General features: G+C 43.9%; 1 protein-coding gene across 9 annotated transcripts in view; it reads right to left on the bottom strand.

Moving 5' to 3' along the window:
• Nucleotides 1–13,574, bottom strand: part of LPIN1 (lipin 1) — an 83,266-nt gene that overhangs the window by 46,483 nt on the left and 23,209 nt on the right. For 6 of the 9 annotated variants that reach the window (XR_014524061.1, XR_014524062.1, XM_083495549.1 and 3 more), the window contains exon 2: nt 11,079–11,135. Coding sequence is in view for 5 of the 9 variants with exons in the window: in XM_083495549.1 (XP_083351675.1) it covers nt 11,079–11,135 (57 nt within the window). In the remaining 4 variants the exon portion in view is untranslated. Of the gene's footprint in view, nt 1–6,243; nt 6,519–11,078; nt 11,136–11,272; nt 11,347–13,574 lie in introns of those variants that run through there. The other 3 variants (XM_083495553.1, XM_083495555.1, XM_083495550.1) reach the window with 3 other exon arrangements.

Here is a 13,574-nt window from a genome sequence, read left to right as displayed (position 1 = left end):
CTACGTGCAAATAGTCCTCATGATGGACACTGCTGGAAATGTGGGTGTCGAGAACCCAGAGTAGCTTAAATGTTTGATGTGCAAGTACGTATCTCTTTAAGAAAGCACTCTAGCTATCACAAAGGGGGGTTGTTGTTTTGTTTTAGATCTTCATTTGAGTATAATATGTCAACACACCTGAACATATATACGTGTCATGTTTTCAGTTCACTTCAGTCACCTCATGAATAAGCAGACTGTTGCTTAATGCAACAATAAACCAATGTAGCATTTACAAGTGACACAAATAACAGGGCTGGCTTCCGCATCTTGCATCTTTAGGTAGCTATCGGGGTATCAACTGAAGTGCTAAATTTACCTTCCCAACCACCTCTTTTTTTCCTCTTATATTGGACTCTGAACAGCATCAGACTGGCTAAATTTAGTCGTTCGTAATTTCCCACAATGCCCCCAAACTTGTGTCACTCGGGGACATTGTGCAAAATTTAAATCTTTTCCCAGGCCTTTGGCTAATCTACAGCCTTTTAAATTTTGGAGGGAGGGTTACTGTTATTGTTTTGTTTAGTATAGCATGTATTTTTGTGGTTTTATATTGTAAAGCACCCTGTGGTTCTCGGATGAAGGACGTTATACACATTAAATAATAATAATAATAATAATAATAATAATAATAATAATAATAATAATAATATAAACCCAGCCGCCCACACTGCCATCACAGCCAAGTAATATTGCATGACTCACTGCCAAGTAATTTCCCCAGAGCCTTCTCTAGTCTGGTGCCAGCCCTAAATAACAATATGTTTTAGTCCAGAATAGAGGTAGCCACCATGGTGGCCTCCAGATGTTGTTGACTACAACTCCCATCATCCATAACCATTGCTCTTTCTGGCTGGAGATGACGGGAGTTGTCGTCCAAAACACTGGTGGGCTCTATATTAAGTAGCCTTGATATAGAATGTGTGATTAATGAATGTGGTTGATGAGATATTTTGAAATCAAATATACATTATTAGTTATTGCCATTCATATATTCAAATTACAGATGCAAGGACAGCACAGATGCAATTAAAAGTAAGCACCATTTGCGCATAGATTGCATATCACAAGGGATGCAATCCAGTTTAAATAGTGCTGCTCCTTCACTTTGGTTTATACTTACTTAATTGTATTTCTCTTCTCGTTTGTTATATGTCAATCTCCCGTGTTTTATATTGTGATGACTTCCGGGTTATAAGCAATAAAACTGCACCACTTATGAAAATGGTTTTATGACCAAGGTGTGACAGCATTTTTTTACTTGTTTAAACAGATGGTGCTTGGCATTAAAAAAAGATGCTCCGTAATCCAGAATATCAAAGCATTGCCTATATATATATCTATATATATATATATATATCCCTGATTTCAAAATATCACCCCACTGGGAGTAAAGCTATACATTAATCCTATTTACTGGATTGTTTTTCTTCTACCTAAAGATAACATATTTTTCCCCACAAGAGCATTTACAGTACAGTAAAATATTTTAATTTCAAAATGGAGTCGCTTTCCTGGAATCACCTGCACATCCCAGAAGCCACAGAGAACTGCAAATTTCTGGAGTCGTTTCATGTCTAAAACCTTCCTGATAAGCTACACCTGCCAAAATCCTCTCCTATGCACATCAGTCAAAACCCTACTCTCCTTTGCACAGTCTCACACAACCCATACTCCGGGTGCGTAGTCTTGCAACTGCTACTCGAAGAAGTGAAGAAGACGTACTCTGCACATGCTCAGATCGAAGTTCTAGCAGTTTCCCAAACTTGGGTTTCCAGCTGTTGTTTTTTTTTTTTAGGACTACAATTCCCATCATCCCTGACCACTGGTCCTGCTGGCTAGGGATGATGGGAGTTATAGTCCCAAACAACTGTTCTAAGGAGACACAGCCCTAACAAAAAAGACCAAGTAAAAAAGGGGGTGTTATGGATTTGTGCTTGGGCTAGCCGTGGCGAGTTTATCGTCGGACTGATCACTACCGCGCTCCTTCAGCCTATCAAGGCGAAATATTATGAATGGTTGCTGGACGTCTGTCTGACTGCAGTTGGCTGTCGGGATCTCCCCTTGGCAGGGCCCTTCCCGTAGAACCTTGAGCGCCTTTTTGCTTGGCTGCTGTGCTGTGACTCAGCGCGGGGAGGAGGGGATCTGAGGCGATCCCCGCGGCCAATCGGGGAGCGGCGTGTCCTCAGCCGAACGCGGATGCCGGGGGGGGGGGGGGAGGAAGGCGGATCCGTGCGCTGCTGGCAGAACGCAAGGGGGCGGGGCCTCGGAATGTTGTTTGCATGAGTTTCCCAGGCACGTGTCGCGTAAACAGCATTGTCCCCAGGCTGGTATTAAATTCGAAAGGGGAATTTAACCAATCTGAAGCATGGGCGTAGCCAGGATTTTTTTTTTGGGGGGGGGTGGCTTTTGTTAGGGGAGCAGAATCTCAGATTGCTATGTATTTTTATTGGTTTTTAGGGGGGGGAGCCGCCTCTCCCCTTCGCTACGCCCATGATCTGGAAACGGAATAGTTCTCAGGGTACATACCCAAAACAGGGATATTTATTTCAAAAGGATGGGTTTTGAATGGGGCTTGGCTTATAAGGAAGATGGTGGCTTTCTCACGTTCATATTTATCCCTTAACCTGCCCCCCCAAAAAAACACCCAGTGGGGGGGGGAGGAAGAGACTTATGAGCACTTTGCGTTTCTGCAACTGACATCTCTTCAAAGTGCTCAGAAGTCCGTTGAGGTTTTTTTAACCTTGACACGTGAAAGCACGGTCGTGGGTATACGATCCTGTTTGCGTTTCTGCAACTGACGCCTCTTCCAACAGGATCGTACGTATACCTACGATCGTGCTTTCACGTGTCTGGGTGAAAAGAAAAGGCGGAGAGACGAGGAGTCGCGATCAATGGCAAATTCATTATAATAAATGAGAGTTCCGGAAGCTTGACAGCCGACCCTTTAAAGCATTTCCCTGCAGCTTCCGTTGCTGTGAGTGTCTCCCTTTCACGTGCTGGCTTCGCGTTTGAGCAATCGCTTCTCCCTTGCCTGGTGTAAAAGGGAAGCAAAAACAAGGCCCAGGTGGTGTGAGAGGCGATGCACGTTCCTAGCTACCGCAGCCAATCTTGGAAGGAAAGGAGAGGAGGGATGTCCTCTCATCCAAGCTCACAGGAATGTGTGTGGGCAGGGGCGCTTGTTTAAAGCAGAGGAACAAAAGGCAGGGAGGAGCTGCGTGCCCGCATCGAAAAAATAAAAATAACAAAACAAGGACGGGACAGCACGGTGTTTTTTAAAACAACAACAATACCCGTGCAGTAATCAGCAATGCAACTTTTCCGTGCCGACTTCTGAGGGCAGAAGTTGAAGACAACTTTTGTCAAGAAGGAGGCAAGCAAGCTTCCATAAATTTTGTCCCTAGGTAAATAATCAACTTTAATAAATCACATTTATGGTTCAGGAAAGGGCCACATAGCTCAATGGTACAGGATTATGTTTGGCAAGCAGTAGAGTCTACCTAGTATCAAGGTCTGGCATCAGCTGTCAAAAATAGACCAGACAGGCAAGATTCTCTGCCTGAGACCCTGGATAACTGCTGCCGGCCAGAGTAGTAGACAAAACTGAGCTAAATAGACAGCTTCCTGTACTCCTAATTCTTTTTTGTTTTGTTTTAGTTTGCCTATTTTATAGAGATGTCCTTTGCAATGCGCTCAGGCACATTCAGGTAAAAGGTTTTGCAACACTTCACAACAGGAAAAGCTTTAATGAACCAGTAGAAACCAGATTATGTACCAAGAACCAGCCTGTTTTTATACCCGCATCTTCCAGGGTAGGTAATGCCTGTGTTATTCATGATAATTGGTTGCAATCCTGCACCACTCAAATGAATGGGAGATTTGCTATTAACTTTGACAGGAACAAAATTGCTGGCCTGTTTCTTTAAAAACTAGGGGAGACTCACCTTATACAAAGTGACATTGTGGCATTATTTTTAAATTAGCTTCCATAAAGCAAGTGAATTGCTGAATTCGGTTCTGGTAAGATTTGTAAGGGAACAAAATGTGATTCAGTAATTCAGCAAGTAATCTTTTTTTAGGACTTCTTTTTTAGGGGTGGATGTAGAGCTGCCATTTCAGATGGATGGATGGGAAGAAGAAGGCACACAGGAAGGTTTTATGGCCCAGTAAATTGAAAATTAGTGTGCTTTAAGAGCATTTGTTGCAATAATTTTCTCTTCATATCTTGCTTTAGCTGACTACTATGGCAATATTATCAAAGCAAGGCAGCCTGGATTTGTTCATAACAACTGTGGTGAGCCAAAAAGGTTAGGAGTATATCTACGGTAGCTAGAAACCTTAAGCCCCGTAATAACAATAGCTTTGGAACAATAAAGTGGGAAAATTAGATTGATGAGATGCTGAATGAAGATGGAACCTTGGTCTGATCCAGCAAGGCATTTGTTATATTCTTACATTATGTTTTTTATGATCTGAAATTCAGGAAGGGTCACTGCCCCCACTGTCCTGCTCCCCCCTCCCCAAATATAAAGATACTGATGGAGCAAAATTCCTCTGTTATCAAATAAAACGCTCAGATTGTATGGAATGATGCTTTCTGGGACAGCTAGAATCCCAGGAATTGTGTCTGTATCCCCACAGAGCAACGCTTCAAGATTCTTTTTGCTGACTCTTTATCATTTTCCTAGCAATCATTCATACACAAGGATATTCATTTACAGAGGGAAGGCAAAGGTTTGTATTCATCAGACATTTCTGGCAATAGGTTCAACCTCACAAGCCAAAAGCCTCTTTTTGACAGACAAGTTTTCTCTAGCTGAATTTCTGATCAATAACTGCTGGCGTTCTGTGTTCTAAAAACCCTGCCATTTCCACAATGACCCAGTATTTTCATATAACACTGCTTTTACAAAGTCACACGATTTCCTCTGTCTAGCCCACTGATGTCTGTTTTGACTGGTGGCCAAGTCTCCAAGGCTGTTTCTCAGTTCTGCCAAGATATCTTTTAACTGGAGATGTTGGGGAGTGCAACTTTGAACTTCTGCTTCCTGTACATGTACTTTTCCCATACTTTCCCTTTCATTCACTAATCAGCTCCATAACTTAAGAGTTGCCTCTAAGAGGCCCTGTACACAAAATTCACCAACATTAACATACTCACCATAACGTCTAAATGGTGTGTAAATTTTGCCATGCATCGGAATGCACACATGGTAAGCACTAATTTAGGCATCATTCTGGACATATGGAAGCAGGTGGAGCTGGGAGCTTACAATTAGCTCCATGCCCAACCCACCTAAAATGTGCTAAGTTTTCCACAGACGTGCAGTAGGCCTTCTGAAAAATTGACTGCCATACGTTAGAATTTCGCTCCAACCAAGTGAGATTTACTTCTCAGCTAACATAACCCAGCAGCGCTGGCCCAGATGCACAGATAAGCATAAGCAGACAGGTCAAATAAATTCTGCATTTGCCCTCAACCACACTTTCTGCACTTCTGCTGTTGTGCTAGGTCAGCCATGGAGGTTACAATATGATTTCTTGAACTGGTTAGTCTGGTTGCTCAAAGACAACCTCGGTACAGGAAACAGGGTGAGAGGCACAGACACCTAGTGCCAGAATGAAATCTGGACAGATGGACAGAAGCGGTAAACAAGTGGGAAGAAGGAAGATAATCAGAAACAAATATTGGTGTCACAAGGAGACCTTGAGGTTCTCAAGCATTTGCTTTTAGGAACCTGTTAGCAATTCCAGTTATCTATGGCATGCAAAAGAACAGATTGCATTTATAGGTTTTTTTCCAACCTTCACATATATAACACATATCTTAGAAAGGTTGTTCTGCTCTGGACATATCTAAATACATGCAGAAAAAGAGGGGAAGAACTCCAGGTACTAGAAATGGGCTTTATTCCACACCTAAAACATTTTCAGGGAGAAATCCTTCATTGGGAGGGGGGGCATTTTTCCAGCAGAAATTCTCAAATGCAAGCAACACCAGAGCAGGAGGTGACTATATTTACTTCTGTGCCCTTTCAGAATGTGTCTATCGTCCAGGTTTTGCACTTCACTTTTGTTTCACATTACCAAGAACGAGGGTTGGGTGCCCCATCACCCCAAAAGAAACTGGCAAACCTGATTATCTTAAAAGGAACAAAGGACATATACATATCTCATTTTATAACATTCAAACAGCATTCTCACCTTGGTCTAGTTCATCAGATCTGCTTGTAATTGATAATGACTGGGAGACTTGACATGCTGGATGGGCTTGTCTGTACCTGGATTTTTGAGGGTGGAGAACTGGGGGTGTCTTAAGTTCTTTGGGGCTCTCCATTTGAATTAGCCTAGTGTAGGCTTCCCAATTTGTGTGGTGGCCATCTTTTCTTTTCCAGGCTCTTATTCTTTCTCCATCCTTCCACCACCCCCTCTCCCCTTAAATCCTTCAAGCCTGGCCTCCACCCTTCCCAGCTGCCCCTGTCTTAGGAAAAACCCTATTGTTAAAAGCTTTCATTGTGGCATCATCCACAGGAAGACAATGATGTTTTCAGAAGTACTTTCAATGAGAGTGAGGAGAGGAAGGGAAGATATGGAAGGAAAATGAGAGAATCAATGGGATTTTAACTCCTGGTCTAGTTAAGGATTACAAGTAAAGGTAAAGGGACCCCTGACCATTAGGTCCAGTCGTGGTCGTGCAGCGCTCAACTCGCTTTATTGGCCGAGGGAGCCGGCGTACAGCTTCCGGATCGTGTGGCCAGCATGACTAAGCCACTTCTGGCGAACCAGAGCAGCACACAGAAACACCGTTTACCTTCCCACTTTGATGTGCTTTCGAACTGCTAGGTGGGCAGGAGCAGGGACCGAGCAACGGGAGCTCACTCCGTCACGGGGATTTGAACCATCGACCTTCTGATCGGCAGGCCCTAGGCTCTGTGGTTTAACCCACAGCACCACCTGTGGATTACAAGTACTTCCTTCTAAATTCGTATTAGCTGTGGGAGCAGAGTAAGATTCTGAATTATGTTCTCTTTTGTATTATGTTACTTTCCTTTTATACAAAGCACTCCCAGTTTATTTTTCCTAACAGACATTTATATACATTATTTCTATACCAACTTCAATGTATTATGTTAGTTTCCTTTTGAACAAGACCTCACTGAAGACTTAATAGTGACATTTAGCATTTGCTTTATCAACAAATATAGAAGCTGGAGACAGAAAACCTGTCTGTCACAGCCCAGCACACCTCAGGCAGCTTCTGCATCCTGGTTTTAGCTGGCTCCACCTAAAACTCTTTAGTCTCTCCACCTCTCCCAAATTCAAACTGCAAAACTGGTTCCAGCCCACAGTGCTTTTCTGCCTTTCCCTTTAGCCCAAAGGCAGGGGTAAGATTCCAAACCGTCAAGCAACACTCTTGCATTGGCACATTCCTTAGACCTGTTGGAATACGGTAATTTATACCACAGCATGTCCTCTCAAAAGTAAGTGGGGCTCACTCCCAGGTAAGTGTATATAGGTTTGCAGCCCTTGTCTGATAAAAGAGGGTGGTGAGCCAGAAATGGAGGACCTGTGGCACTCCAGAAGATGCTGAACTCCCATCAGCTTCAGCCAGCATAGACAGTGATTCGGTATGATGCGAGTAGTAGTCAAACCACATTTGGGGTACCATAGGCCCCACATCTCTGGTACAGGCAGTAGCTGCAGTTGACACCCTTCAGATACCTCGCACATATACACCAAAAAGATCATTCCCTGACTCGCAACTCCACTACAGCTTGCCACCACGACTTCTTAAGGTTGAGAACGCATGTGCCTTTCTGTAGCCCGGTCTAGAAAACTGAAAAAAGAACCACTGACATCCAGCAGTAAGAAAGCACGTTAACACTAGCGCCAGCGTTGCTATGCAACAGCTCAGCACTCCCTTTTCCTGTTGGAACTCTGCCCTGATTGGCTGCCATCTTTGGCAGCTGAGATAATGAGGATTCCAAGAAATCCCACCTGCATGCAGTGGAGATGGGAGAATAAGTAATGTTTGCTGGAATAAGACTAAGGGATATCGGTGTGCTTATGACACATGACATGACCAAAGTGAGGAGCCATTGGAACTTCATGTTCCAGGTCTCCCGTTAAAAAAACTAAAACAAAAAAAAACCTAGGAGGGTTGGCTAAGGGGACCAGGATATCTAAAACAAAATGGGACCAGGATACCAAAAAGATTGCCTCACCAACTGCTTACTGGGTTCTGCAAGAGAGATACTCCTGCAGATACCATCTCATCATCATCATCATCATCATAATATATTATTTGTACCCCGCCCATCTGGCTGGGCTTCCCCAGCCACTCTGGGCAGCTTCCCAAAAAATATATTAAAATACTCATCAGCAGGTCTGTTCTGCACAGAGCGCAAATTGGGATTTTTAGTGTGGCAGTAGCTACGCTTTGGAGCTCTGTCTCATTACATATCAGGCAGGTGCTATCTCTATTTAAGTGGTGATGATGGTTTTAAAAATCCCTGATCCTCTGGAGAAGCTGGTGCCTCTGTTGACTAGATATCCCACTTCCAGTGACCTTACCCTAGTTACACCCACCCAAAACCTGGAAAAGTAACAATACTCAACATGTATGTGGGAGCTGAAATGCTGACCCGTGTTTCAGAACCGTGCATAAAACAGAAGCACTGTTGAAAGCTCTAACAGTGAGGGATTGAGGGGTTAGGTTGGCTTCCTTCCACTTCAGACAAGTGCCATCAGTCTATTATTTGCACTGTACTCCCAAGCCTGAACTTTTTGTTTTAAATAAAATACTTTCTGACAACATCAAAGAGGGAGTGAAGAAACTAAGGAGACCTTGAGTACATGCCAGGCAAAGACATTTTAAAGCAAAGCCTTTGTTTTCCCAGGGAATATTTTCCCATGGCAAGGATAAGAAAATATTTCCTGATACTGCTAATCCTGCTTAAGAGCACCAAAGCTATTACTTAGATATCAGAGTACCATAGAACAACCACAAAAGAAATATACAGGGCCTGTTTACTCAGAAGTTTTCCATGGTCTCTAGCATGGCTGACTCCCAAATAAAGGGTGCCTAGGATTCCAAGCCAAAATTTGCACTATCCCACAAGCTAAGAATACCACCCTTTTCCACATGGACTTGGACAGAGAGTGGCTGTGTGTGCCAAATATAATATTTTCCTGCATCTGATGAAGTAGACTGCAGTCCACAAAAGCTTACACCATAATAAATGTGCATGTTTTTAAAGTCCCACAGAACCCTTTGTTGCAACAGACTAAGGGCTTGTCCACACTTATATTTTGCTCTGTTCTGTCCAGGCAGAGATCCATGCTTTAACGCTCCGTGTCAGAGTGTTGTTGTTTTTGCCCCAAGCTTTTTTTGTGAAAATCCGCTCTTTAAAGCTGAATCGGAGCCAATGTCAATTTGGGTTTCCCCCCACAGATTGACATTTGCTCTGATTGAGCTTTAAAGAGCAGGTTTTCATGGGGAGAGCTCTGGAACAAAACACACAAGGGGGATCAGACAGAGCTTTAAATTGTGGACTGTGCTCAGAAAGAGTGGAGGAAAGGTAATTGTGGTTAAGCCCTAACACAGGTCTCACCCAGGCTTCCTTTTGTGCCACATTTCCAGGCCCAGGTCTGTGCTTTAAAATGCTGTGTCCAATCACTTTCTTTTTGCTCCGGTGATTTCCCTCCGAAAACCTGTTCTTTACTGCTGAATCAGAGCCAATGGTTATCCACAGAAAACCCAAATTGCCATTTGTTCTGAGCCAGTGTTAAAGAGCGAGTTTTCCTGGGGGAAAGTAGAGGGACAAAAACAGTGGAGTAGTGGGGGGGAGCCAAAAGGGTGGTTCTTTATTTCTCTCTTTTTCTACTCCTTTCTCCCATCTTTATTTCTTTATGTTTTATTATACTGTACAGTGGACCCTCCAGATATGAATTAAATTCATTCCGGGGGTCCGTCGGCAACCCAAAAAGTCCACAGGCAGAGGCGCTGCTTCTGTGCACACGCGCAGAGCGCTTCTGCACATGCGCGCAGGGCGAAACCCAGAAGTATACACTTCCAGGTTTGCCACGTTCACAACCCGAAAGTTACGTATCCAGAGCAGTATTTAACTAGAAGGTCCACTGTGGTTAGATCAAGGACTTGGTTCAAATAAAAAGGGGGAAAGATATTTGATATTAAGCTTCATATTTTTCTCGATAAACCCTAATAAAACTTATTTAAAAGAAAAAGAGAAACAAGAAACTGAAAGAAACTGAAACTGACTTTCAATCAACCTTTGAGAGCCAGTGTGGTGTAGTGGTTAAGAGCGGTAGACTCGTAATCTGGGGGATCAGGTTTGCGTCTCTGCTCCTCCACATGCAGCTGCTGGGTGACCTTGGGCCAGACACACTTCTTTGAAGTCTCTCAGCCCCACTCACCACACAGAGTGTTTGTTGTGGGGAAGGAAGGGAAAGGAGAGTGTTAGCCACTTTGAGACTCCTTTGGGTAGTGATAAAGCGGGATATCAAATCCAAACCCTTCTTCTTCTTCTTTGAAGCAGGTCCATATTTGCTGATATGTAGTAGCAGCTTTTCCCCTCCCAGTGTATGTGGCTTTTTCCAGCTGTGCTTAACATGAGCATTGTAACCCGAGAACATCTGTTTCTACTGTTTCTTCTCTGATAGACTTCCCTCCTGGCATGTGACACAGTGGCTGTGGTTGGCTATAAGCTAATCAGCCCATACAAAGAACCATATGAGGTGGCACAGATGACTCATTTTGAAAACAACTTAAGTATGGAGGGTTGCAATAAGTTTAGCTCGCGGCTTTCTCATGCCTGTTTTGCAGATTCTAATCTCCCTTGTTTGTGAATGTGAGTTGATTGCCGCTGAGGGGGAAACCCCATAATGTTTTATGTGGAATCTACTAATTCTTGATCTGCTGAGCATGGTACAACTCACCTGCTTAACCACAGAACCCAACGCTTACAAATCTTAGATCAGCCAATGAAATCAATGCAAATAGAATAAAAATAACTCACATTCAGGTTGCAAGTCCAGACATTTCGGATCCAGCCAGGATCTTTCATCAGAGGAATCTGAAACCAAAAAAGAAAGAGTCGTTCAGCTAAGTGTAATCCGTTGTTAGTACGCCTATCTGCAAACTCCTTGTGGAGTTTTCTGGCTCTGCTTACACACAAGTACTTTTCCTACGACATTTGTTGTAAATCTTTACCTCTGCTGCAAAGTGGTTTCTCAGGTGTTTGCTGCAGCTGTAAAAGCCCTGTTAGCCATATATGTTTGAAAACACTGGGTTCCTTGTGTGCCGGGGTGGTCTTGGGTTAGCAGAAAGCAGTTCCATACTGTGGACCCCTCCCCCAAGCTGCCCCCCTCCCAGCTGCACCTGAAGATTGAGGAGCCCTCCAGAACGGTATAGAAGATGGCACAAAAAGTGGCAGTTGTTGCAGGGAATAGGCAGAAAGAGGCACGCCACCTTGCCCCACGACACGTCACATTCCCTTGTCTCCAACTCTCCTGAAGCAACTTCAATAAAGCCTAACTCAAGATCAAAGGACCTGCCCGAACAATATGGCATAGGGTGTGAAGTAGAGGAGATGCCCCTGTGATGTGTGTGAGTGACATCTGCACCCCACAGGGCGTGCCAATGTGACGCACATGTGCACTTGCCGACGTGACATGTGTCGATGGGAGTTGGGAGGAAAATAGAGACTTTTTTTCAGTCTCCTTGACTGACCCTCTTCAACCCCCCATTTTTTGGTCACCTCCCAACAAAGCATTTCCTGTCAGAAGATGGGCAAGTGCTACCACTACTCCACCAACGGGACAGAGCACACACGCCCTCCATCGTCCTGAGGAAACCCCTTAATCCCAGTTTGACTTGATTTGATTCTTTGGTAGATCTACAAAAAGGAAAACACATACCAATAAATAAAGTATAGAAAGGGGCAAGATTAAACGTGGGCACACAAAGCATTAAAAAAACACCAAAAGACTCCTTGCAACCCACTCTGCTCCCACTTTCTTCCCTGCCCTCTAACTGCCCCTCAGAGTTGACACATCACACAGGGTTGAACTTTGATGGCGGCAGCCTCTCCAGCAGCCACAAAGAGCTGCCCAAGGGAGGAAGAGGCCATTGGCCATGGAGAGCCAACAGGAGGCTCCCTCGTTACCACCACTGCTTGAGAAAAGTGCCGGCTCATCTTCCACCCTGAGCTTCATGGTGGCAGCACTGGCAGGGGAAATAGGGACATTCCAGAATCAAATCAGAAGAGCTTTTCTAATTCTGGGATGGCTTTTCTAATTCTGGGACTGTCCCCAGAAAATAGGGACACCTGGAGGGTTATACCTAGGTTACCTCTTTCTGCTGTTGTGTCTCGACCTGCCAAGTCGCCTTTCGATGGGTCACTGAAGCCTAGTAAAGGATCATTTGCCATCAGCCAATCGCAACACAAATTTCTGCAGAGGTGTACAACTGCAGATGCTGTTCTTTAAGTAAATAAAAAAATCAGTGTAATGAGCTTTACAACACTTGGCCAGAGGTGGCCATTGACCTTGTATTGCAAATAAAGAGACTGAGGAAACTATGATATTAAATAGCTTGCTCAATATTGTAAAGAAAATAATTAGGCCCGAGCACCTTCCAATTAACAGCCCTCTGCTTTCATCATGTGTTTATACAAAGTCATCATACTGCCTTGAGGTAGCAGTGGAACCACCGGGCGGAAGTACTAATACTGACTCTGATGAAACAATTTCAAGTTAGCATTAGGTTGCTTTGCTAACAACTTGCGGAGGCTGAAATGCCAATGGGTCAATAGATGGTCTCAGTAAAATCCAGGCAAACTGAGAGCTTCTCAGTCCCATTGATTTCAAGAGGAGAGGTTAACTGCTTGTGCATAATTCTCTCCTGATTAGATCCACGGGGCTTAAAAGTGCTTAATTTTGGGGTGGGATCATGCCCGTTATTTAGCTGAAACAAAAGTAAAACGTAAAGTTGTCAGTTAGAGTATGATAATGCCAAGGTTGCAGGTTCGATCCCCGCATAGGATAATTGCATATTCCTGCATTGCAGGGGGGCTGGACTAGATGACCCTCAGAGTCCCTTCCAACTGTATGAATCTATGATGTGAGATTGACCAGGCTAGGCAGAAGAGTAAACATGTTGCATTTGTATGCACACCAGCACTGAAATCACTATGGCCTTATTTCTGCATGTGATTTGTGCTTTATTCAAAATATTTATAGAAAACCTCTATAATGTCTCTCGCACATACACTAATTTTATCTTGTGGGCTTCCCACAGGCTTCTGGTTGGCTACTGTAAGAACAGGATGTTTGACAAGATGGCAATTGGCCTAATCCAGTCTTCCTCCTGAATAACTTTCTTAACACTGGTAGTGGGATAGGAGAGTTCGGGGGGGGGGGGAGTCACACCTGGCAACCAACGTGCCCCTTTGGTTTCAGATAGTACATGGGTAAACGAGTCTAAAAAGCCTGGGACACAAATTTCCACGTCC

The sequence above is a fragment of the Podarcis liolepis genome (assembly GCF_965112155.1).
Source record: "Podarcis liolepis genome assembly, chromosome: 3".
In the NCBI taxonomy this organism is placed as follows: Eukaryota; Metazoa; Chordata; class Lepidosauria; order Squamata; family Lacertidae; genus Podarcis; species Podarcis liolepis.
Note: the sequence above shows the minus strand (reverse complement) of the source record. Positions and strands in the feature narration are given on the sequence as shown.